The 24,591-nt window shown below is 39.8% G+C and overlaps 1 protein-coding gene across 1 annotated transcript in view; it reads left to right on the top strand.

The window, feature by feature from the left end:
• The window catches only part of CAMK4 (calcium/calmodulin dependent protein kinase IV), a 167,030-nt gene that overhangs the window by 63,579 nt on the left and 78,860 nt on the right, over positions 1–24,591 (top strand). Inside the window, 1 exon segment of the mRNA XM_065657241.1 lies at positions 4,769–4,847. Within this exon segment, the coding sequence (XP_065513313.1) occupies positions 4,769–4,847 (79 nt within the window).

Below are 24,591 nucleotides of genomic sequence, written 5' to 3'. Positions count from 1 at the left end.
TCACTTCCACCTCCTTAACGCTCCTCCTGGGCATCCCTGCCTTTCTTCCATCTGTGCTGACAGCACTCATTTTGACTATATATACTTGAAGGGTGACCATGCCTTTTCTCTTGGTTTCACAGTGTGGACTCCTTAGCACTATGGTGCTGTCGCCCAATCTCTAAAATAGTGCCTTCTAAGATAATTGTGAATTTAATAACACCTGTGGATAATTACAAGAAAAATAATCAAGAATACTCAACAAAATGTATACTAGGGGGGCAAAAAGTTTTATGCATACATTTCTAATATTTTTAAAAACATTTTTCAAATTTGTGTGAACAACACACATGCAGAGGTCAGTCATTGAATTTTAGTCTTACTTCACATATTAAGTGGTACTTTTAATACTTTAAATTTTTCATCCAATCATTGGAATAATGGCTGAGTGAGTTTATAATGTTGCCAGAGTACTTGTACTGCAAGAAAACTACAGAGTGTTTCAAAAAGCTGGACACAATTTCAAAGATATAGTACTTTCAAACTGGGGCCGTCTTTTTGAAACACTGTGTAGTTCTGTGCTGAGTTGCATGTGTAGCAGCTGTGACACGTTCCATGTGCAGGACATCACAAGGTTTCTCAAGAGTTCTCATTGTCCTTGTTGTAGGTGGCATCACATGGAAGTGAGTGTTTTTATTGTCCATTATGACCAAGCGGCTAAGATGTATACATTATTTTTAGATTTTTAGAAGGTCAAAAACAAATGTAGAAACAAGTTTATGTAGTAAGGCATATAGCATACATCGTAGTTTTTGTGTTTTTTTTTTTCTTTAGCATGTTCACAGTTATACGTGGGCTTTAAAAAGTAAATCTCTAACGGAATTGTAAGCAGCTTTCCAGACAGAAATACATATGTCAGTAAAAGGGAATGACAATGTTTTCAATTATGTAGGAATTCTATTTTTTACTGTTCTCTAAGTTGGCCAACTATAGATACCAGGAATATGCCTTTTCTTGTATTGTTCCAGGCAACTTCAAATAATTTATGTTTTGAGTTCAGGCAGCCGGTTCTAGGCAGAGATGCAAAAAGCAACAGCTGGATACTCCTTTAAGACTTATTTTATTTTTCTTTAGAACTAAATAAATGCACACTTGCATACACAAATACATGTAACAAAATATTTCATGTAAGTTTAAGTGTGTGTATATATGCAAAGATATATGTATGTATGTACATATGTATTCTCCAACTACAAGGAGGGACGTGTTGACAGGATGAGTTCTAAATATGCCAAGACAATATAGTGAGCAATCTTGTGGTTGAACTCATCTGGAGTATGGGAGACTTAATTTCTGATTTCTGTTATAGTCTGAATTGGGAATGGGTTGCTTGTCCATCACATAGGGCAATGTACTTCTGCAAGTAATTATTAGCTGCTTGGGCTTAGGGTCCTCTCTGTTTCTTCTGTTGAAACTGTTCATACTGTAGGATTAAATATTCCCAAGTGCTGGTATCTGCTGCTTATCAAATAAGTGCCTTAGCCGTTGAGTATAGGTGATCTCTAATATTGTCATTCAGATGAAGTGGAACACCACCTGCAGTGAATGGGACATTGAGAGGCTCGCAGTCTGTCTATCTGCCCATAATTTTCATGCCTGTAGAAAGACGCATGTTTCCACAAGAATTTTTGCCTTCTGCATATTTGTGTTTTCTGACCAAATGTACAAATGAAGTGTTTAGTTGATACAAATTCCAGACTAAGATCTGAGAGCCCGGTTGATGGCAGTCAAGGTTTGATTCTGTAAAAGGGCAAGGGCTTATAATTAGCAGCTCCCTGAGCTTTTCAGTTGCACATGAGATTTTTGCAGCTGAAACTTCTCATTGCTCTTTGGTGATGAAAGTCTGAATTGCTCAAGTTATATTGGTGACCTTCCAAATCATACAGGCTCAGGAAAGTTGTATGTGCTGATTCAGCAGAAGGCTTGCTGAGCTCCAGCAGGAAGCCAAAATAAGCAAAGCAAAATGCTCTTATTTGCTCAAGGCAGTTCTGTTTGCACATTTACTTTAAGACCCACAGGCTGCATTCCCCAATCCTCCCCACCTGGTGCTTTTTTGCCTTTTTTTTTTTTTTTTTTAAATGGGAAGAAGCAAAAAGATCCTGTTATCACCAAAGACACAAGGAGTCAGGTCTGTACTAGTAATGGTTGTCTGCTAAGGTTTGCCCCAGGTATGGTGTAAGCAGGTTGCCATCCTGCTCCTGAGTCCTGGTGCTGTTTTCTAGTGTGAAAGAGGAATGCAGTGTTAGCTGTTAGCTCAGTGATCTCTTTCTTGGCTGGTGGGAACATGTCTGTCAGAGCTGGACATAGGCACATAAACCAAAAGAGAACTCCCTCAGAGCGTTCCTAAGTTGTGCGATATCTTATAATTGTTTTTTCCCCAAATTAGGACTCCAGGGACATGCTGTCAGAAATATTTACAATAGGAAATAATTTATAAACTAGCCCCTCTGTGTGTTTTGAATGGTGACTAAGGAGCCTGATGGCAAACTGCTCATCTGGACATGCCTTCATAAATTCCTGTCTCTCCGAGCTGTGATACGCCTCTTTCGAGGATTATGCTGCCTCTCTTCCAGCTTTGAGTGCAGTCAAATTAACTGTTACAGGTCGTGCCATGCTACCACTGCTGGTGTAGGTGTCCATATCATCCCTAAGTCAGCTCTGTTAAATCATCAGAGGTATTCTAGTGGTTAGGTTTTTATTCATGTTGAGGACTTTGCAGGGCCAGGTAACAAACTGGTAAAGCAAACACTGACAATAGCATTACTGAGAGACAGTGGCTGCCCTGCGTTGCTAGAAGTTTTGCTGCCTGCTTAATAAGAGCATATATAGACTAATGAGTTTAACGGTTATATTATACTCTGAATATGTGAAGCGGGGTACAAGAACAATTTGCAGTCTATTTGGTGACTTCCTTATTACAGGGCTGTAATGAAAAATTTGAGATATAAACCCTATCATAGCAGATCCTTAGAATTTTATGTTTTAACATTTTGGTTGTACTTAGCAGATGTGAGGTTTGGGTTTTTAAATGTGATATATTTTTTTTTCTTCTTGCTAAATAGAGGCTTTTGAGACTTGGCCAAGGAGGGAAAATCTAGTTAAATTCATGTAATGATTCTGGTAGTCACTGAAGCTTGCAGTACTCCCATACATTTATAAATACCCTGTTATGAGAGACAAATCATTTTAGGATTTGAGATGAAGATTACTTTAGGTGTGTTTGATGCACACAAGCCCTCAGATGATTGAGCTGCGTAACCCTTGCCCAGGTGACCTTTCCTGATGAAGAGGTCTTTCTGAAATAAATCTTTTCAATCAAATGCCAGTTCGTGTGCTCACTCATTTACTGATAAAAATATGGACATGCCTACTCAGAGGATCATCTGGCACCTGTGACTGTGGTAAGGAGGGAGAAGTGCAGAGCATGCATGGCCATTTTGTACAGCAGTACATCCAGAATAATAAACCTTGTGTCACAGCCTTAGTCATGTAGTTAAACATGGCTGTGCTATTCCGTCGTTTAAAGGAAAGCTGCTTGTGTCATTCTGCAGCTCATGGTCATCTCATATAGACATACTGAAATGGCTTTCTTCTGATTCAGAGAGATCTGCATGTTCAATTTGGGGTGTAGTACATGTGAAATCCTTTTACTGCAGAGTGGCTGTGTGCAGTTGTGCAATGTAGGCTATTCAGAAGTGGTGTATGATAATGGCAGTCCCCTCTAGCTTAAAAATCTGCAGCTCTTCCAAAGTGCTGAGTCTTAGAGTGGGTGACAAGTCTCCTGAGGACAGGAGGCTTCCAAAAATGCCTCAAATTCAGCGTTGACATGCAGGACTTTAGTGCATCCATTTTGATAGTGACTGACACTGGGTTGCTCAGTGGCATCTAAACATAAATGTGGTAGAATATAAAGGTATTGGAATTTTTTTGTAACCATTATGGTTTTGCCAGAGGTTTTTCCTCTCTTTAGCTAATTTATGGAGTACAGGTCCCTTCCTTGATTGTAAAAAGTAGAGCACAGCAAGTAACCTCAGCAGCTGAGCCTGCCTCTGGAGACTGTCTAGCCCAACCTGCCACTCAGAGAAGTGCATTACAACCAGCAGAGCCATAATTATGTTATGAGTGCTCAGATTTAGCACGTTCAAGTGAGCATGCCTTTAAGGCAACCGGAAGATGAAAACCCAGTTCTGTGTTGCTATGAAAAAGCCCCATCAGTTTCCACTGAATTAACCAAGAGTGGTGCTGCTCCATCTTGCACTGAATTTGGCTCTTGGGGAAACTGGGCAGGGAGCAACACAATAATCATCTTATTTTCCATCTTACTCCTGATTACTGCCCTTAACAGTTACTAAAAAATCCCAATGCAACTAATTGTAACAAATGAGTTTCCTTAACAAAGACATGTTGTCACAGGTTTGGGCCCAGATTACATTTCTTGCGACCCTGAGGAAACCTTCAGGATGTGTCAGGAGTCAGAAAAGGTGTGACCAAGAGGCATTGTGAGCTCTTGCAGGTTCTGTTGGCTGAATAACCTCTGAAGTTCAACAGAGAGCAGTTTTTATACTGACTTTTTTTGTTGTTGCATCTGTGGAGAAAAATGAGGTGTTTTTGCCCAAACTGGGAGGAGTAGAAAATGTAGTTTCAGCTAGACAAGTCTGTTTATTGACATATTCGAAGAGGCCTATGTACAAATATTCTTTTTTTTTTTTTTTTTTTTTTTTTAATTTAGTGGGGCTACATCCATTGTCTACAGATGCAGGCAGAAAGGGACCCAGAAACCTTACGCCGTCAAAATGTTGAAGAAGACAGTAAGTTGTTTTGTTTTGTTTTGCTTTACTTTGGATATGTTTGGGATTTTCTCTGGTTTGTTTGGGTGGTTTGGTTTTTTTTTGTTTGTATTTTTTTTTTCTTTCAGTGCAGTTTCTTTGTATGGGGGAAACAGGCTAGTTTAAGGACCCCACTAAGCTATCATATTTTCTGTGACCAAGTTTGTTCTGCTCCTCATCATTAGAACAGATTTTAGAAGTAAAAGTACTCTGTTGGGAATGGCATATCTCCACTAAGCTTGCTTGCACCTTCATCGGGTGTTGTCTGCATAGACTTAGCTTTGAGCAAACTTCTTAGACAAAAATGCCTTTTTCGCTATGGAAAAGAAGTGGGTTCTGAATAATTTAAAATATTCTGTGACTTCATTTTGCCTTAATACATTGTCTTGCTCAAAAAACATCATTACATGATTTATCTTTTTCAGAAACTGAATACAGCATTGATCCAAACTCAAGTAAAATTAAATATTTTGTCCATACTTTTCGCTCCACAAAATGGCGAGAGAACCTGTTGAGACATCACTTAGAATCATAGAACGTCCTGGGTTGGAAGGGATCCACAAGGATCATCGAGTCCAACTGCTGTCCCAGCATATAGACAACCCCACAGTTCACACCATGTGTCTGAGGGTGTTGTCCAGTCTCTTCTTGAATACTACCAGGCTTGTAGCCGTGACACCTCCCTGGGGAGCCTGTTCCAGTGCTCCAGCACCCTTTGGGTGAAGAACCTTTTGCTAATGTTCAATCTAAACCTTTCCTGGCACATCTTCCTACCATTCCCTCGGGTTCTGTCATTGATGAATAAAGAGATCAGTGCCTGCCCTTCCTCCTCCCCTTGTGAGGAGGCTGTACACCATGATGAAGTCTCCTCTCAGTCGCCTCTTCTCCAGGCTGAACAAACCAAGTGACTTTAGCTGCTTCCCCTCCAAACCCTTCACCAACTTCATAGCCATCTTCTGGACACTCTCCAGTAGCTTTATCTCCTTTTTATCCTGCGGCGCCCAGAACTGCACCCAGGGCTCCAGGTGAGGCCGCACCAGTGCAGAGCAGAGCGGGACAATCACCTCCCTGCCTGGCTGGCCATGCTGTACTGGATGCACCCAGGACACGGTTGCCCTCTTGGCTGCCAGGGACACTGTTGGCTCATGTCCAACTTGCTGTTGACCAGAACCCCCAGACCCCTCTCCACAGAGCTGCTCTCCAGCATCTTGTTCCCCAGTCTGTATGTACAGCCAGGGTTGCCGTGTCTCAGGTGTAAAATCTGGCACTTACCCTTGTTGAACTTCATGCAATTGGTATGATTCTATGATTCTATGATAAAAAGTACTTAAATGACTCCAGACCATTGTTTCACATGGAGCTTATGCTTTTGGAGCATGGGACTGTGTGGGTATGTAGGGTTGTGTGCAGAGAATAAGTCAGTTATGCAAAGGATGCTGCTGCATTCACAGGAGAAACTGAGAAATGTCAGAAGGGACCTGTGGGAGGAGAAAGAACTGCCCACAAGCCAGCTGACAGGAAGGCAGGAGAACCTTGTGCTGTCTTGGTCCATCTTAGACTATGAGGCTGGATGGCCATAGGACAAGTGTCGTCAGCTGCGTGTTTCTTATGTTCTCTGTACATCTCTTTGGACGCCCAAGGTGAAATTAATCTCACCAAATATAAATGTCTCAGAGATGTTTAGTCTAAGTGATACGTGAGTGTTTCTAGTCAGTCACTTATTTTTAGAGCTCCATGTATGTCAGTTCTACCACAGCTATTTTTGTGTGCATTACAAAATAGATGGTGTGAAGCATGAAAAGAGTCTAGAGAGGGAAGGCTAGTAATGTATGGAGAGATTTCAAGCAGAAAAAGAGCATGAGGGATAAGGGTAGAGCAGTTCATGTTCCTAAGAGGGTAAGAGAAATTTGAGGGGAAACAAACAAGTTGTGAGGCATGGATGTAATTTTTATTAATGAGTAGGTTTGATTCAGTTTATTCCATTATTAAATCATCCATTATTCCATAAAGTTCAGGAATGGTCACACAGAGCAACATAATGATGGTTGGGTAGGCATAAACATGTCTAAATGCTGAATTAACTGGTTGTCTCTTTGCAAGACATAATGAGTGGGTTCCACATGAGTAAAATGTTAGCATTAATTTGTCATCTTTGAAAGTAAGCCAAAGTTGAAACTGGCACAGAAGTTCAGTTGTGTTTGCTGCTTTTGAATTTGTATCTGGTGCACTGAAGGAAGCAACGCATGTGAGGAGCTTGCATTGCTGCAGCCTACGCTCTGTCTTTCCTATGGAAATGCAGAGAACTAAGTAAGTTTTTATCAGTTCTTTTTGCCAGTGATTCCCATGGTGTTTTAGGAATGTACTTTCTTGTAATTCTTATTCTGAAATGCACTAGGAAGAGTGACATTACTTTAAAATAATTCTTTGCCTTTTTTTTTTTTTGGCATTTGTGGAGATTAATTCATGTTCACAATGGTCACATTAACACTAGATCTATCTACTAGTGTCTGAAACTATACAATTTAGACTTTGGGTGGACTTACTGTGGCACAGATTTTTTTAGAAAGTGTAGGAAAAATACCAAGCAAGAAAAATGTAAGTATATAGTTATGTAAGTTGTTTGTACAGCAGCGGTAGCTTGACTTAATGCAGCCTTGATTATATTAGCAGTGTGGTTAAGCAGTTCACGCAACTGAGTTGTTCCCAGTGTAATTGATACACTTCGGGATGTTTTGTTATGAGAACAAGTGATTCTGTTACACAGCTGAGCTTATTTGTATAATTGAGAACATGGGAGATTATACTGTAAGGATGTACCACTGCTTGTGTCTGTGAGCCATGAGCTACTGTAGCTCTGTTCCAATTTGGACATGTAATTATTATCACAGAGACAGAACTGTGTGTTAAAATGCTGCCACAGCAGGAGGCCTGATCTTTGCTCAGAGTATCTCAGTGTAAAAATAACCAAGTGTGGGCCAAATCATGTACCAATATGTTGATAGACTTAAGTTGCTTGTTGGCTTTTTTTAAACTGCTGGAAAAAACAGATGGCAGTTTAATAGTGGCTAAAAAGCGATGGGAGAAAAAGAGGAAGAGCTTGTCACTGTTTGCTTTGGATGCAGAGTCCCATTTCTTTGGTTTCCTCTCTTAAATGCACAATAAGTAGCTTTGAAGAGCACGGGAAATTCAAAGAATATGGAGAGAGCAAAAACTCTGATTTTTCCATTCAAACTGACTGACTTTAAACACTGAACCAAACCAGACTAACTCACTGAGGAAGAGTGTCTGTAAAAACAGGGTGAGGATCAGAGAGGGGGTGGTCCAGCTTGTTCTGGAAGTGGTAACAAGTGATGTATGATTAGAAGTCAGGTGGCTGACTGGCAGCTCCAGATTTGTGGATGCTTATCATTACAGTATTGTAATTTGAAGTAAAGCATTATAAATTATTACTTTTGTCTGATGGAAACAGCTTGGATAAGGAAAAAATGATCCTGTTGGATTTAAATGGTGTGCTAGGAACAGACCAAAATAAACATAAAATGCCTATAAGTGTTCTTTTCATTTAAATAATAAGATCTTTTTTTCATTTTTCCTGATTAATGCGTTGTTATTTAAGAGCAAATAAAATTTATGGAAAAAAGTATCAGCCAGTTCTGAGAATACACACTTGTGGAGAGATGTGAATTCTTAAGAGATCCTCTATTTAATATTTCTTCACCTTCTAGCTCAAGAAAATAATATTCTTAGATTATTTGCTCAGTTCTATTTTTTTTCTGACTGATAGTTAAGCCAATAAAGCGAAACAGGATAAAACATTTTTATACAAACCCTTTTTGTCAATAAAATAAAACAATATAATATTTTGAGAATTTTTTAAATTTATAATTTTAATCAGTCTTAACCGCTAATTAAAATTTTATACAGTTCCAAAAATAAGAGAAAAATTATTTTTTACTGGCTTAAAACTTCTGAAACAGAATTCTTCAGTTCCCTGTTTTGTTTTGTTTATTTCAATTTCAGATGAAGTTTAGGAGTAGTTTCGAATTCTTGAAGTTTCACTTTTGGTGAACAAAATTTAGTTCAAATAACACTTCTGATTCTTACTCCTGAAGTGTCTGACTGTCAAAGTTATGAAATTGACAGGCAAATTAGGATCAAAACTTCCAGAGCAGCTAAAAGACATCTGTTAGAAGGACTAAAGAGGTGCAAAGACAAGTTGATATATCCATTAGTGGGAAAAAACTTCTCAGATAATGTATAAGAAATTAAAGTTGGAATTGTTCTTAAAAGATACATAAAGAAATACATTTATAAAACAGCATCTGTGAGACAGGTGAATAAGCAAGCTAAATTATTGCCTTTGATTTGGTCATCTAACCTTTATGCTCAGTTTCTGAGCATAATTGAAATGTAGGATTGTATTATATGCTCATTATTTGAATTTTGTAATGTTTAGCAGAGCTCTTAAGTTCCATGCAGGTAATAGATGTAAAGGTTTAAATAATGTAATTTCTTTGTGGTTAAATCCATTTCATGAAACAAGAAAGAATCAAAAGTAGATCGTATAGCACTTCAGAAAAAGTCATCAAATGAGCAAAGTACAGTGATGAACTTAGTACACTTGTGATTGCAAATATGAGGTTGGTTTGCTTTTCACTACACAATGTGCCTCTGCTTCATAAGTGAGTGCTTAAGAAAAAAGAAGTATCTTTAGGATCCACTTAAAATTTATGATTGTTACTACTCCTAAGACAAGACTTGAAAATTATGTGACATTTACAACCAGTCTTTCTGGAACAGTTGTTGCAAATGTTAAGGAAGTTTCTTTTCCCTAGGTTTCCCAAAGCAGAGACTTGGGCATGGACTCCAGAAATTCTTCTTAAATAAGTAATTCATTTGCAAGGCACAACATAGAGCAGCTTGAGCTGGGTGCCTCAGGTAGAGGGACCTCGAGTAAAGAAAACCTTCAGCAATTACACCCTTACCATCAAAGCTTCCCACCTGTTGTGCAGCAGTTTGATTAAAACTAGAGTCTGGGATCTCCCCATTCTTCATTAGATCTCCTAATTTTTGTCAGGCAGGCCGTTTCTTATTTCTGCAGGTAGTTTTTTCTCTTTTTACCACCAGACTAGACATCAATCAAAGTCCTGACTTTCACCCGCTATTTTGCACCTGCAGCTGAGGACAAAAATAAGTCCTTGGCAATTACCAAAACATTCTTCTGTTTCTCGTTTTCTTTTAGATGAGCCTTTCCATTCCTTTACTTATCACTAGGGATGTAGCTCCTGTTGATGATCCTTTATGTCTTTGCTTGAACAAACTCTGGAGACCTTTTTTGCGTGACAAGGCAGAAGGTTCAAAAGTTCACGGCTTGTAGCCTAAGCAAACTTAGTCACTCACACTAAGGAGTTATGCTAATCAAATTCTACATTAGCAGTTTCTAAACAAGTTCTATAAGAAGCAGTATACTACATATTCAGTAAGATGAGGCAGTCTGTTCCCTAACGTAAACATCATGTAGTACGTGGGTCATATTTGAAGAACATAGGATTCTTGAAGGGAACAAATGTGCTATTTATGAAACGAAACATCTCATCTGCAGACCTTTGCCTACTTTTGGTATGTTTTGAGAAAGCTAGGCAGCATATGAACCAGGGCCAGCCTGGAGATTGTCTCATATTCTGGGCAGGAGAACACCTTCCAAGAAATTAGTTCCACCTCTGCCTTAAATTTCCTACCTGAGTCTGGACAAGTTGCTTTGAAGACAGTGAACAGAACAGATGGCCTCCGTTGCGTGATTTCTATATTAAGACACCAAGTGCCTGCATACATTATAGGTCTACGAAGTGCTAACAACTGTAACTGAAGTAATTTGGGCTGCCATTGCGATAAAGCAGTGCTCTCTGCAGAAAGGAGAATGGGATGCTGAGCTGGGTTTTCTGGAGCCTGGGTCCTGGTGTATTCCCAATTCAGCCTGTGCTGTTGGCCAAGGTATTTCTTTCAGTTTCAACTTTCTCATCCATAAAAATGAGGTAGTACTTATTTGATTTGCTTCTCAGCAATGTGTTGAAGGATAGCCTGGTCAATATTCCTAGATTTTTATTGATAGGTACTGTCCCCTAGGAGTGATTAAGTATTATGAAATATTAGGCCTTCTGTGTCTCAGCCAATGAGGCATGCCAGTACAGAGACTGCTTTTAAGAATTTTGATTTCAATTTCATTTTTTTCATGTGTGGGCATCCCCCCTCATAGAGTTTGTTATGCTTAACTAATACTTCCTCAGTACTTTAGTTAAAATCAGTATTTATGAAGCAGCATTCTTCTTGCAGACTGGTCAATGTTCAAAATCAGACAAATGTTCAGGCACATGAACTTTTTCTCAGATCAGAAATAGAGCAACAGTTTTTAAACAACACATAGGCAGGAAATCGTTGTGCTGGGATTAATTTAATTGTACTAATCAGTTAGACAATTTGAGAACAATGAATACTTTATGTCTGTGGAAAAGAGGAGTGTGAGCAAATATAAGGGTAACAGGGTTCCCTCTTGGGTAAGTGGGGTTCGATATGTAGAGTTAGGGTCTGAGGGAGATTATAATGGTCTAGAAAGGCATACATAAAAGTCTCAAATGTGTCCATGTTTGCATATATATACATATGTATGTTTACATATATATTATATACACACCCTACAACATATATACTATAAAGAATATATGTTTCTATATATATACAGGGAGTGTAGTTGGCTGGGTTCTTCATTTGTGTTGCAGTGAATTTGTGGTATTAAGTGATGATCAAGAGGCTCATGCAAATGTTTGGTCTGTTTTCTTGGCGAAGTGCTGCTTTTGGTTGAGCCTTCCCAATTGATTGAGACTATGTGGGGACTATGTATCACACTTGGGGATAGTCAGAATTAGTAAATCAGTCTTTTATTGACTTACGGAGAAAAATATGCATGTTTGTAACTATAAAATGAAAATTTCCTTTTGCTGCCATGTGGCCTTAAAGGATTTACAATTGGAGTGCCTCCTGCCTCCATATGCCTGTTTCTCTGTAGACTTTATAATGAGATTGTATATATAGAGATATACCTCTTATGGTGCAGTAATTGTCAGTACTCTTATGGGACTGACATCTGAGAGTACTGAACTTTAGGAGACATACCTGGTCCACAGAGAAGCGAGAGCCTGATGTAATACTCCAGTTTGTCTGAAGTGTTATGACAGTGTTATTTTTTCTCCAGATTACAAATGACTGGAATATGTTTACATATATATGTATATTTAAGGTCATTTTTTTCCTTAAAAAGCCAGTATTAATTAACACATTGTGTTAATGTGTAATGTTCTAATTTCTTCCAGTTTTTGAGAAAGGAAAAATATGTAGGTGTTTATGAAAACAGTCAACTGCACATCAGTATTCACCATTAAAAAGGAGTATTTTTGTCAACTAGCTCACACGTTCTCTTCTATTATTCATTCACACATACAAATACACACACCATACATGCCATTGCTTGGTAATTATTGGGAAATGGTTATTTCTTAATTATCCCTCCATCTGCAGTACTAGCTATTATATATGTAGATTACTTTATTTTTCCTTGTTTGCTCTCTTTTAGTCATCCATGTCATCATCTCATTCATGTGCAGGTCAGTGTTATGTTTCTTCTGAAAGATGAAGAAAATACTTCAGTCAAAATTATTTTGAATAAAGTAATAAGGCAGTAAGGCTTTGAGTTTTCCACTGCTTATATCCAGTTTTCCCTTATATATAAGGGGAATCTGGCTTCCAAAGTCTGACTCACTGCTTTCCAGAAGAAAGAGCTTTTAAGTAAAAGTTAAGTCCACTAAATGCCTGACGTCTGAAGAAGAAGAAAGTTCATTTTACATAAATGCCCCAAAACAAGAGAAAACTGAAATACATTTTTTCTGCAGTAAGATACCAACAGGTTTTTGCTTTAGAAGCTATAAAATCAGACACCAGTCAGTGAAAGTGAGTATTTGACTGAAAAATAGCTTTGTAATATACTGGTTTAGTCCTTGGAAAGCAAAAGTGTTTTTTACTGTATTGGCAGGACATTCTTCAGAAAAGAAAAAAATCTCATTCTGCAATTGAAAAAAGCCTGTCCTACATTCATGAAGTCATTTAACATGTCATCTGCGTTACAGTGTATTGTATGACATTGTGGTAAAGGTGACGTGTTAAAATCAATTAACACAGAACAGTATTTTTTACCTGTCACCATTTGGATTGAATTGCCGTACTCTTCCTGAGTAAGTCATGCCTTCGGTTAAGATTTTAGGAATGGAGAGTATGTATTATAACTTTTTTTTTCCCTACTCCATTTAATTTATATGTAATTAGGTAACACTCATTTTGGGTTTTCACGGCTTATTTTTCAGAAATACAGAATTCAGCCAATAAAAAGATGAAAATATAAAGCTCAATTCTTTGTTATGCAGTTCAGGGAAACTCAACCTATTGTATACATTGCATGGTTGAACAAGTAGTTCTGGGAAACTAAATAACATCCCTTAGATGATTAATTCAGTAAAATACATATATATATAAAAACAGATAGCATATGTTTAGCTTTGAATTACTTAACAGGAACTTTTGTGGAACAATCTGAGCTACACATTTTCTTCCACCAACCCATCCATGCACATTTTGCTCCCTTCCTGCCTGCAGCAATTTGTCTTCTCCATGGCTTCAAGCAAAGGGGGAGCTTTGTGTGTCTCTCGGGTGCACATAAATGTCGAGAGGCAAGGCAGGAAATAGAAATGAAATGAGTTGCTGCGTGAGGATATATTTAATGCCCAGAGCAAAGACGCAACCCTTCAAAAGCGCTGAGTGGAAGCGCACAGATAAATATGAGGCTATCCTGAGATTATAGTCCTCCTCTTTAGAAAACATTCATTATTCACAGCCTGCTGAAGAAACCTGGTGACGTGCCTTTGATGGAGCTGTGCTGTGGGGAAGGCAGGGCTTCTGCATAGATAGATGGTCTGTGAGGCTTGTGCTGGGGATCTCAGAAAGTCTTCATTCCACCTTTTAGGACATTTTCTTTTCAAGAAGGGTATGCTGCAATCCTGTCATCACAGTTGTGACAGTTATTCTTTTGGAGGGAGAGAGACTGAGCTTGCTCTATGCTGTCAAGTGAAGAATTAAGGGAAAACTGGTTGCATGCACAGAAATAAAGAAGGGAGAAGATAAGAAACCACCATGTTTTCTCCAGTGCTGGGAGTTCAGCTGTTGGAATAAAACAGCAACAGAGTATGACTTGAAACGCAGCATCTTGGGTTTATTCCTATAGCCTGAAGCTGAGTTCTCTGCAGCCCCCCAGAGAGTGAAATCTAACTGAAGTCTATAGGAGAATTTATTTTACCAAGAACTCTGTGATCAGCATGTACTCACTTGGCAACCTGGTTAGACTGGTGTATTTCAAGATAAAATATATCCTCTTTTGGCTGAGGTGGTCTCCTTTTGTCTTAAGTCCTTAAAGTGGAAGACCGGCCACATGTAAGGAGGAATGGAGAAGCAAAGGTGGAAATTAACACAGCAACTGTGTAAGCGGCACAACCTGTGGGTTCAGGTTACAGAAGCTTCTTTGAGAAATCACGAAACCAGTATCACTGTCTGATCTCCATGAGATATGTCACCTGGTCAGAGCATCTCTTAAGACTGGAAGTAAGGTTTAGTACAACTTTCTAAGCTGTATGTTATGACGGTTGATGGCTGCAAGGCTCGTGTGTATGGGTGAGGATCATCCTAAATTTTTGCCAAACTAAGCTTACTTTCTGCTTGAATCACTTAATCTTCCTTAAGGAAAAAACAACAAATCAAAAAAACAAAACTAACAAAAACCCCCTGAATAAATAAAAAATAACTAATGACATGTTATCCTACAAATGTAAAAAACCCGGCCCCACTATTTTTTTCCTCTCTCTTTGTTTTAAGCAGTCTTCAAACAAGCTATTCCATTATACTTTGCATATATTGAATGAGCAGATGTTTGAAACTCCCAACTGGGCATGTTTTCAGTAGATATAGTTGAAACCAGCTGGAAGAATTTCCATAAGTAATAAGAAATAGCATAAATAAGATGGTTTGTTTTGCATTTCAGTCCTATGGTATTCAAGTCACTTTCATTTACAGTTTTTTTTTGAGAGAATTTCTGATTTCTAATTTAATTTAGAATTGCAAAGATTACATGATACGCCAACTTCTGAGAACCTCTAAGCGCTACTCTCAGGAATATCAGACTGCAGAAATTTAGATTTTATCTGCAAGATATGGAATACTCATATAGGTTTTAGTTCTTCATACACCGAAAAAAAGAACAGTGCTACAAGAAGAAATAGAATGATAATATTTGTAGGTTTCTGGATTGAGTGACTAACATGGTAGGCACAGGATTTGAATGTAAAAATATGAGGAAATACAAAATCAGAACAACTCTGTGACATGGCTTTCAAGAATTTGTGAAAAGAGTCCTAAATCCTGCAGATGAGAGCCCTAATTTCTACAAATGAGAAACAAAATCAGGACTCCAGGAAATTTATGTATTTCACCATTATGATTAATTTTAGTTATTCTTTTGTTGCCATTACTGTGTTACTACACACTGTGTAACGACACCGTGGTGAGAAAACATGTTAGCAGTTCCATGTTTTATGGATAAGGAGCACATGAGATACTGAGGCTAGGAGCTAGATCTGTAAACGATTTGTATCCAGGCAATTAGCACCACAGTTCATGACACATCAATAACTACTCCCTGCATGCTTTACGTCAGAGGAAAATTCTGCCTTCTCTTCTTCAGGCTGAACAGCCGCAGGTCTCTCAGTCTTTCCTCATAGGAGGGACACTCCAGGCCCTTCATCATCTTCATGGCCCTTCATTGGATTCTTTCCAGTGTTGTCCGTGTCTCTCTTTCACTGAGGAGCCCAGAACTGCAGGCAGTCGACCAGGTGTGGCCTCACCAGTGCTGAGCAGGGGGAAGGATCACCTCCCCTAACCTGCTCACAAGACTTTCCCTAATGCAACTCAGGATACTGATACAAGGAATTAACTAGTTAACACTTGACTAATCAATACTTAAAGAACTAAGAGTTAAGGAGCTAATGCTTAGAGAGCAAACCCTTAACCCACAACGCTTAGAATCCTTAACCCACATTACAATTGCCTAGCTTTGCTTAGCCTTGTGTAAGAGAAACAAAAGTTAATTGACGACTTTACACGCCTTGCATGGAGACATAATCTTGGTGCCTCCTTGGTGCATCCTTGGGTGGATTAGATAACCAAAACTTGGGACACAGGGCAGGAGGTACGCCAACTCAGCAGTCTGAGTCCCAACCAACTCATCACACCAGGCCAGAGGTGAACGTGTACAGAGAAGATGACCCCGATCCACAATCACTGCGCAGGCGCAACCAGGAGGAGCCAAAGGTGGAGACTATGGAAATGATCTCCCGGAACTCATTGTAATAAGAACCACCTTCTCAGGGACAGGTTATGAATATGTATAGGCATTCCTAGAACTTTCATGAATATGTAACACTTTACAGTATTTAGCTAAGCTCACAGCTACTGGAAATTTGCACACGTCTTTGGTGAAAATTATTTCCCCGTGTGCCCAGTGCTGGAATAAACATACCTGCTTTACAATCTTACAGGTTGTAAGGTCATTCTCCGCATGTCAATACCATTAGCCTTCTTTGCTGCAAGAGTGTGCTGCTGGCTTACATTCAACTTGGTGTCCACCAGGATGACCAGGTCCTTTTCTGCCAAGCTACTTTCCAGTTGGGTGGCCCCCAGAATGTGCCTGGGGTTGTTTCTCCCCAGGTGCAGGACTTCGCACTTCCCCTTGTTGAACTGCATGAAGTTCCTGTCTACCCATTTCTCTAGCTTGTTTAGGTCCCTCTGGATGGCAGCATGATGCTTTGGCACATCAGGCCCTCCTCCCAGTTTGATGCTGTCAACAAATTTGTTGAGGGTGCACTCTGTGCCAGCATCCAAATCATTAATAAAGATGTAAAACAGTACTGACCGCTGACATACCCCACATGCCTCTTATTACAACCCTCTTGGCATGGCCATCCACCCATCTTACTGTCTGCTTATCCAGCCCATGCTTCAATAGCTTGTCCATAGGGATCTTATGGGAGACAGTGTCAAAGGCCTAGTTTAGCTAGACAATGACCACTGCTCTCCCCTCATCTATGAAGCTTGTCATTTCATTGTAGAGGTTTCTCAAGGTGGTCAAGCATGACTTGTGTTTGGTGAATACTCCTAATGGTGGACTTGTCCTGCACGTGCCTGGAAATGGTTTCCAGGCTTAGCTGCTCCATCACCTTCCCAGGGATTGAGGTGAGGCTGACCGGCCTGTAGTACCATTGGTACTCCTTCTTGCACTTCTTGAAGATATGAGTGACGTTCGCTTTCCTCCAGTCTTCAGAAACTTATCCCAGTCACCATGATCAATCAAAGATCATTAAGAGTGGCCTCACAAAGGTATCAGCCAGCTCCCTCAGCACTAGTGGGTGCATCCCATCAGGGCCAATGGACTTACGTAAGTTCAATTTGCTTAATTCTTCCCTGACTTAATCATCTTCTACCAAGGGTACATATTCTTTGTTCCAGCCTTTCCCCCTGGTCTCTGCGGCCTGGGATTCTGAAAGGCTGGTCCTGCTAGTAAAGACTGAGGTGAAGAAGGCATTTAGTACCTCAGGCTTTTCCATGTCCTGTGTCACCAGGTCCCTTGCCTCATTCAGCAGCACGCCCTAGCCTTCCTTGTTGCTTTTGACATCTCTTCCCAGATCCAAATCCATCTGGGCTTTAGCTTTCCTAACTTCATCCCTGAATGCTTGCACAATGTTTCTGTATTCCTTCGAGGTTACCCATTCTTGCTTCCACCCTCTGTATGCTTTCTTTTCGTGTTTGAATTTGGCCAGGAGCTCCTTTTTTTATCAACACAGACCTCTTGGCAGAGATTTTGAGATTGGAGAATGTGATTCTTGAATATTAACCAGCTTTCTTGGACCCACCCACCTTTCTTTCAGGACCTTATCCCATGGGATTTTTCTAAGATCTTTGAAGAGACCAAAGTCTGTTCTCCCAAAGTCCAGGGTTGTGATCTTGCTTTTCACTCTTCTTCCTGCCCTCAGGATCCTGAACTCCAACATGTCATTATCACTGCAGCAAAGGCTGCCTTTGATCTTCACATCCCAAATGTACCCCTGCTTGTTAGTGAGTATGAGGTCCAGCAGAGCACCTCTCCTCACTGGCTCCTGTGTAATTTAGAGGAGTTATTTTCAAGTTATTTTCAAGGCACTCCAGGTACGTCCTGTGTTGCTTGTGTACTGCTGTGTTATCCTTCCAGCAATTATCAGAGTGGCTGAAGTCCCCAATGAGGACCAGGGTCTGCAAGCATGAGGCTGCTCCTAAGTGTCTTTAAAGGGCCTCACCTACTTGTTCTTCATGATCAGGTCGCCTATAGCAGACACACATTATCGTGTCATCATTTAACTTGTGTCTTATGTCACCCAAGAATTTGTGTGTTATCAGCCAGATCTTTTTCCTCCCATATAGTGGATATGTGAACTGTGTTCAAAGAGAGACAGATTTATTACCACTGAGACTTGTACGGAGTTCGTTTATCCCAAAGTTTATGAGAGTGTGTTCAGAGCATTGTACTGTAATAAGGACCTCAAAAAACTTAGGTTGAAGGTCCCAGATAATTTCTCATCACTGAGTAGCTAGACCTCACCAAAAGCTGAAGTAGCCACAGAGCTTACCTGCAGTAGGATAGGAACCTATGGGCTTTTCAGGGGGTGTGTTTTGTTTTGTTTTGTTTTGGTGGTGGTGGTGGGTTTTTTTGTTGTTTGTTTTTTTGTTTTTGTTTCGTTTGGGTTTTTAGTTGGTTGGTTGGTTGGTTGGTTGGTTGGTTTTTTTGTTTGTTTGTTTGTTTGTTTTAATACCAAAATTGCACCCCAAATCATACTTCATGCATCGGAAATGTTTTTAAGGTCTGATTCTGTGTGACTTGCCAAATTGGAATGTGCACTCAGTGGCCATAAAGGGAGATGTAGGCAAGTCTCCTGGAATTCAAATATTCACCTGTTCTCATTTAAGTTCATATAGGTTACAGTTGCCTCCTTTCAGCATCTCCTCCATTTACTCCTAAATTGTATGAAGCATCAGGGAACACAAGATCAAATATAGAAGGCACCTTGTGGATCTTGTGCGCAGCATTCCCAGGTTGGGGTGAGCTGTTGGAGAGGGAAGTCACTGTATGTTCCTGCTGCTTTCAGCCTGCTCAGTCACTTGTCCTTTTCTTCCAGCACAGCTCACAGATTCTGGCAGAGAAGGCAAGTTAACATGCTGTCATTAATGTAGCTGAGACGTCCTCTATAGGGACTGGAGAGATCTAGAGACAAAAATAGTCCTGTGACTTCTTGACACATAATGCTAACAAGAAGCTCAGCTCAGGGTTTCTAATGTATGAAGCGAGCACTCTAAATTAGTTATAAGGCCTTGCTTTCACGTCAGCCTACCTCTTTTAATCATTTCACCATTTCTACATGCTTCTCTGTGTTCTCTTCTAACTATATCAAATACTTTTCATTTTCAGTCCCTGAAAACTTTCTACAAGGGATTCCTTCACTGCTTTCCTTTGAGGATCTACTGTTTTTCTGTGTTATTCAGTTTATAAAGTGTATAACATGTACATTTTAAGCAGTTTTGGAGCATGGGGTCACTTAAGTGTAGAGTTACAGGTTCTATATACTACCAAGCAACACTGAAATTAATTCAGGACGGCTCATTATCAGTGTTTGAGGCTGACCTACCAGAAGAATTGTCTAGCATCAGATTACAAGTCTTTTAGTACAGATGTCATTTAAGCAGCAGGTCCAGAGATTCAGGGTGGTTCATCACAGGAAACATGCAAGACTCAATCTGCACCTGACATCATTATTTCATCCCACCTGAAATATTTGGAACAAAACAGTCTCACTTGATGATCAGACTCACAACTAGGCCTTCCCCAATCATCATCTATGTTATTTCTTGCAAAGTGGAGTGGTACAGCATATAGATGATTCTTATGGTTTAACCCCAGCCGGCAACTAAGCCCCGCACAGCTCAGTCCCCGCAGTGGGACAGAGGAGAGAATTGGAAGGGTAACAGTGAGAAAACTCATGGGCTGAGATAAAGACAGTTTGATAGATAAATGCACAAGCAAAGCAAAACAAGGGATTAATTCACCAGTTCCCATGGGCAGGCAGGTGTTCAGCCATCTCCAGGACAGCCGGGCTCCATCACACGGAAGGGTTACTTGGGAAGACAAACACCATCGCTCCAAACATCTCCCCTTTCCTCCTTTTTCTCCCAGCTTTTGTTATTGAGCAGCATGTTACACAGTATGGGATAACCTGTGGTCAGCTGGGGTCACCTGTCCCAGCTATGTCCCCTCCCAACTTCTGGAGCTTCCCCAGCCTGGGGCAGCATGAGAAGCAGAAAAGGCCCTGATGCTGCATAAGCACTGCTCATCCGTAGCTAAAACATCCCTGTGTTATCAACAATATTTTCATCGCAAATCCAAAACATAGCCCCATACATGCTACTATGAAGGAAATTAACTCTATTCCAGCCAAAACTGGTACATTGATCACGTGGAATAATTTTATATCTATGATGGAGGTTACAGTATTAATGGTAGTCCTGATGCATCAAACCTTCATTGGGTATCAGTGAAGGTGCACATGGATCCTTAAGTGTGAGCTGATTCAGAGAAGGATACACTAGCTTACTATTTATGTGCAATTTCTTAAATTATAGCAAGCATTGCACTTGGTTAATAATATAAGAAGACATCACATATTCCAGATCTTTATCATGCAGCTGAGGACTCCTAAGAAATTCAAGTAGCTTTAAGATAAAATGTTGTACAGGATGCTAGCTCTCAATTTCTAAGGGATTACTGCTATGTGGCAATTTATTTATTCAGAGGGATGATGTGACTCAAGCCTTTTACAGAATGTCAGGTGTCTAAAACTGGTTACCTCACTGAGAATAAAAGATGGATTAATAAATTTTCACTGAAAAGAGAGGAAACCTTTGGATTTGTAACTGCATAGGTGAAAAGCAAGAATGGGCAAGAAAATGGCAAGTACAATTTTCTAAACAATCCTATAAACATCACTATTTAGAACTAAAAAAATACACACTTAGCTTTTGATTTACACATTGTTCTTGCATCTTAAAAGTGTCTTCCTCCACCCAGCTTTTGGGAGTAACACTATAAAAAGTGAGTAGCTGAGATGAGCAGTTCATGAATGCCTAATAGCCTGAGATTTGTTTGCATAAACCATTCAACTATTATCAAACATATTTGCAGAAATCTGTGTATAAATGACTCAGGAACAGAAATAACAACAAAATTAGTCAGATAGATAGACCACAGCATATAATAAGGCTTGTTCTAATGAACATATAACTTATTTTGAATTCAGACATAAAATCTATTATGGCAAATGCCCAGTCTTGTACAAGCTATAAGCACCTCTGGCTGGACCCATCCTTCACCCTTCGGTGATGCTACCAAGTTAATGTGGGTGAGCAGTAAAACCCATTTGCAAAGGCTTGTGTGTCTTTGGGGAATATTACCTGCATCTGGCCAGCTTTACCTTTGAAACTGCATATTACAAGATGCAGGGCCTGTTAATAAGATATGTCAGAATGTGATGTACTGTGCTGCAGTCTACACAATCCCACAAATCACCTCTATCCATCTGATGGTTTGCCTGCAAACGTAGTGTGCTTTTTGAGAAACAGAATGTTGCTTCTTTGATGGAACAATTTACATTTAACAGGTTAACAGTACTATCATATGCAGATAGTGCATTTCTCTTTCTTTTTTCAAAAGCATATGCTTGTACAAGCCCAGCTCATCTGTATTTGCAGCCAGTAGGTTTGTGTGTAGAAGCAGGCTTTTAGGCACCTAGCAGGACAAATGCAAACACAGTGATGTAACTTGCAGTGGTTCCATGCAAGTGTATTCAGTCTGAAGAATATGCATTTGTTGAAGGTTTATAGCCACAAATTGGAAGCATGGGCATGTACACAGAAAATAGTTACTGTGATACCGAATAGTCTATTTTTGAATTAATAATACAAGTTTACTTACGGAGGCTCAAAATAAAAATTCTCAGTCACCTACAGAGTGGAAACTCCCTGCTGAGTTTATGGAAGATACTGCAGGACTGTGCAATTACTGCTGTGTTTTATTGCATTGTTTGATGTGTTCCTCGGGGACCTCATGTTCAGCTTGAATGGAGATAGAACCAGAATAGTCTGCCAAGCTTAAAATACAGAAAAGATTATTTTGAACCATTTTTTTTCTTTTTAAAAAAAGATAATATTAGCCCATTAAGAGTACAAGGGCTGCTCCCATACAAAGAGAGAGCTGCTGACCTTGCTGAGAAGGTGAAGCAGTGTGCCAGCCAGAAGAGGCCCTAAAACACAGGAGGAATTCTTCACTTGAGAAACTTATTTTCATTTAGAAAAGGAAAAATTAACTCAAAGAGTGAAATCACCCAAAGCAGTTAAATAAATGCCCTGGTTGGAACAAAGAAGTATCCTTTCATTCAGAAGGGTCAGCCTTTTTAAAATTCTTCTTTTACACCCTGTCCCACTGCAATGTTGCTTACTGAATTCCACCAGGGTAACTCAGAGAGATAGAGTATGTCACATATAAAGGATCTATTTTCATTTGTTCTGGGATTTTTCTGTCTTACCACTTTTTGTATCCCCTGAAATTCTTTATCACTTATGGTGAAGACTGGCATCAGTATCTTGCATTGATACATAGGCCAGCTCAGATGCATGATTTCAGCAGTATTACCCAGCTTTATACAGATGGAAAAGCATATTCAGAACTCTTCTTTACATTGTTTTAATCTTGAAGTCTTGACTGAAACACTTTCTGATAAGATATTCTATGTATGAGCTGGGCAGAAGCTGGAATTCCTCTTACCCAGAACATTCTGAAATTAGAAAGCAAAACCTAAACCAGAAAATAGGTACTCTGAATCTTCTTCTTGTGAAGATTTATTTAAATTCAAGCTCATTTCTTTTTTCCTGAAACCTTTCAAGAAAATCTGGGTAACCCAGTAGCCATGTGTGTGGTTTCAATAACTGGGAACAGACCTTTTAGACTACCAGGGAATCAACAGCTCTGCTTATAGGTAGTCTGTGTCTGTACAGGTTTTAATATTTCAGCTTAACTGTGAGAAGATAAAATCATAGCCGAGTTACAAATGGTAGTTAGGAATCGACTCCATAAAATACAGAAAAATTTAGGCTGCAGAGCAGTTACTTTAGCTGAGATGAATATAAAAATTGTTTCTTGGAAGCACTTCTAATAGAGTGTGGTGGCAAGTCAATAATGCTTTGCAGCACGCTTCCTATAAATGCAGAGAAATACATGCTCAGAGCCTGACCGGCTGGTTCGATAAAGCATTCATTGCTCATATTAGAGGCGTTCATGGGAGTCAATAACTGGGATATTAAATAAGGAGCTGTGCAGAGCTGGGGTGAACGGCCTCCCTGAGGTGGGCAGTGCTGTGAAGTTCCTCGAAATACATTTGCATTGGCTGCTTCACACCACTTGCCTGGGCACAGCTTTGTCACCCAACCTGCATGGTGGTCACACCTGGCCAGAGGTGCCCCTTCATGTCCACACCGCCTGGGGAAGGAGGGCAGCAGACACCAGACTTGCAGAATGAAGAATGTGTCCTGCTTCTTGCTCTCTTCTAAGTTTGACAGGTCTGTACAGCTGTTGGCCACCTGTTTTCTGGATGGCATACCTTACTGCAAGGCAGCAGCTGGGTCAATCTGTTTACAGTGGCAGTTCATTTTATCTTGTTTCATTTAATTCAAACAGAAGCAGCATCACTCCACCTCACCATCTCAGGGCATGGAAACATGGAAGAATCTCAGTTTTCATTAAGTATTTTTCCAGACCCTTCTCTTGTCAAAATAGTCCAAAATTTATGAATCAGATATAGACTGATTATAGACCTAGCACTACTTCACTGCATGACCAGTATCAAAGACACAGTGTTTGTAGAGACCTATCTATAAAGTATATAAATGTCTAATTCTAGAGAAATAACTGGAGAGACAAAATACTAGAAATAATTCAGGAATAATTATATTTTAAATGTAAATGTTTTAATATAAATTAACGGGTTGGTAATTTCAGTCACCCACACTCGCAAATGCTGTCCTAACTTCCTGGGCCTTGGTTACGTGAAATACTCTGTTAATGCTGTTTATCGTGTGTCTGTCTGTCTGTAAACACGGCATAGGATTGCAGTTTCGAGTGCACTCAGCAAGCTACCGTTTGTCTAGTGACCCTGGGTAACAATGCAAAGCCATGCATCTGGCTGCGGTACAGATAGACATTTCAGTTCAGCGCACTGGGACCTTGGACTGCCTCTTGCTTTCAGGTTCAGGTTGCTGAATTTTGCTGCTGCAGGTACTTTATCTAGTTAGGCTGAAGCCATCATGCGGATGCTTACCTGTGCTGCAGCCACAGCTCCTGGTTTGTTTACAGAAGCGTACTGTGAAGCACTGCAAGCCACAGCACAAGGCAGGACTGTATTGCACGTACAAGCCGTTCTTTCAGATTTGCTGTACTTTAGCACTTCAA

This window comes from Caloenas nicobarica, chromosome Z, assembly GCF_036013445.1.
Source record: "Caloenas nicobarica isolate bCalNic1 chromosome Z, bCalNic1.hap1, whole genome shotgun sequence".
Lineage (NCBI taxonomy): Eukaryota > Metazoa > Chordata > Aves > Columbiformes > Columbidae > Caloenas > Caloenas nicobarica.
The sequence above is the reverse complement of the archived record's forward strand: the minus strand, read 5'-3'. Positions and strand labels throughout refer to the sequence as shown.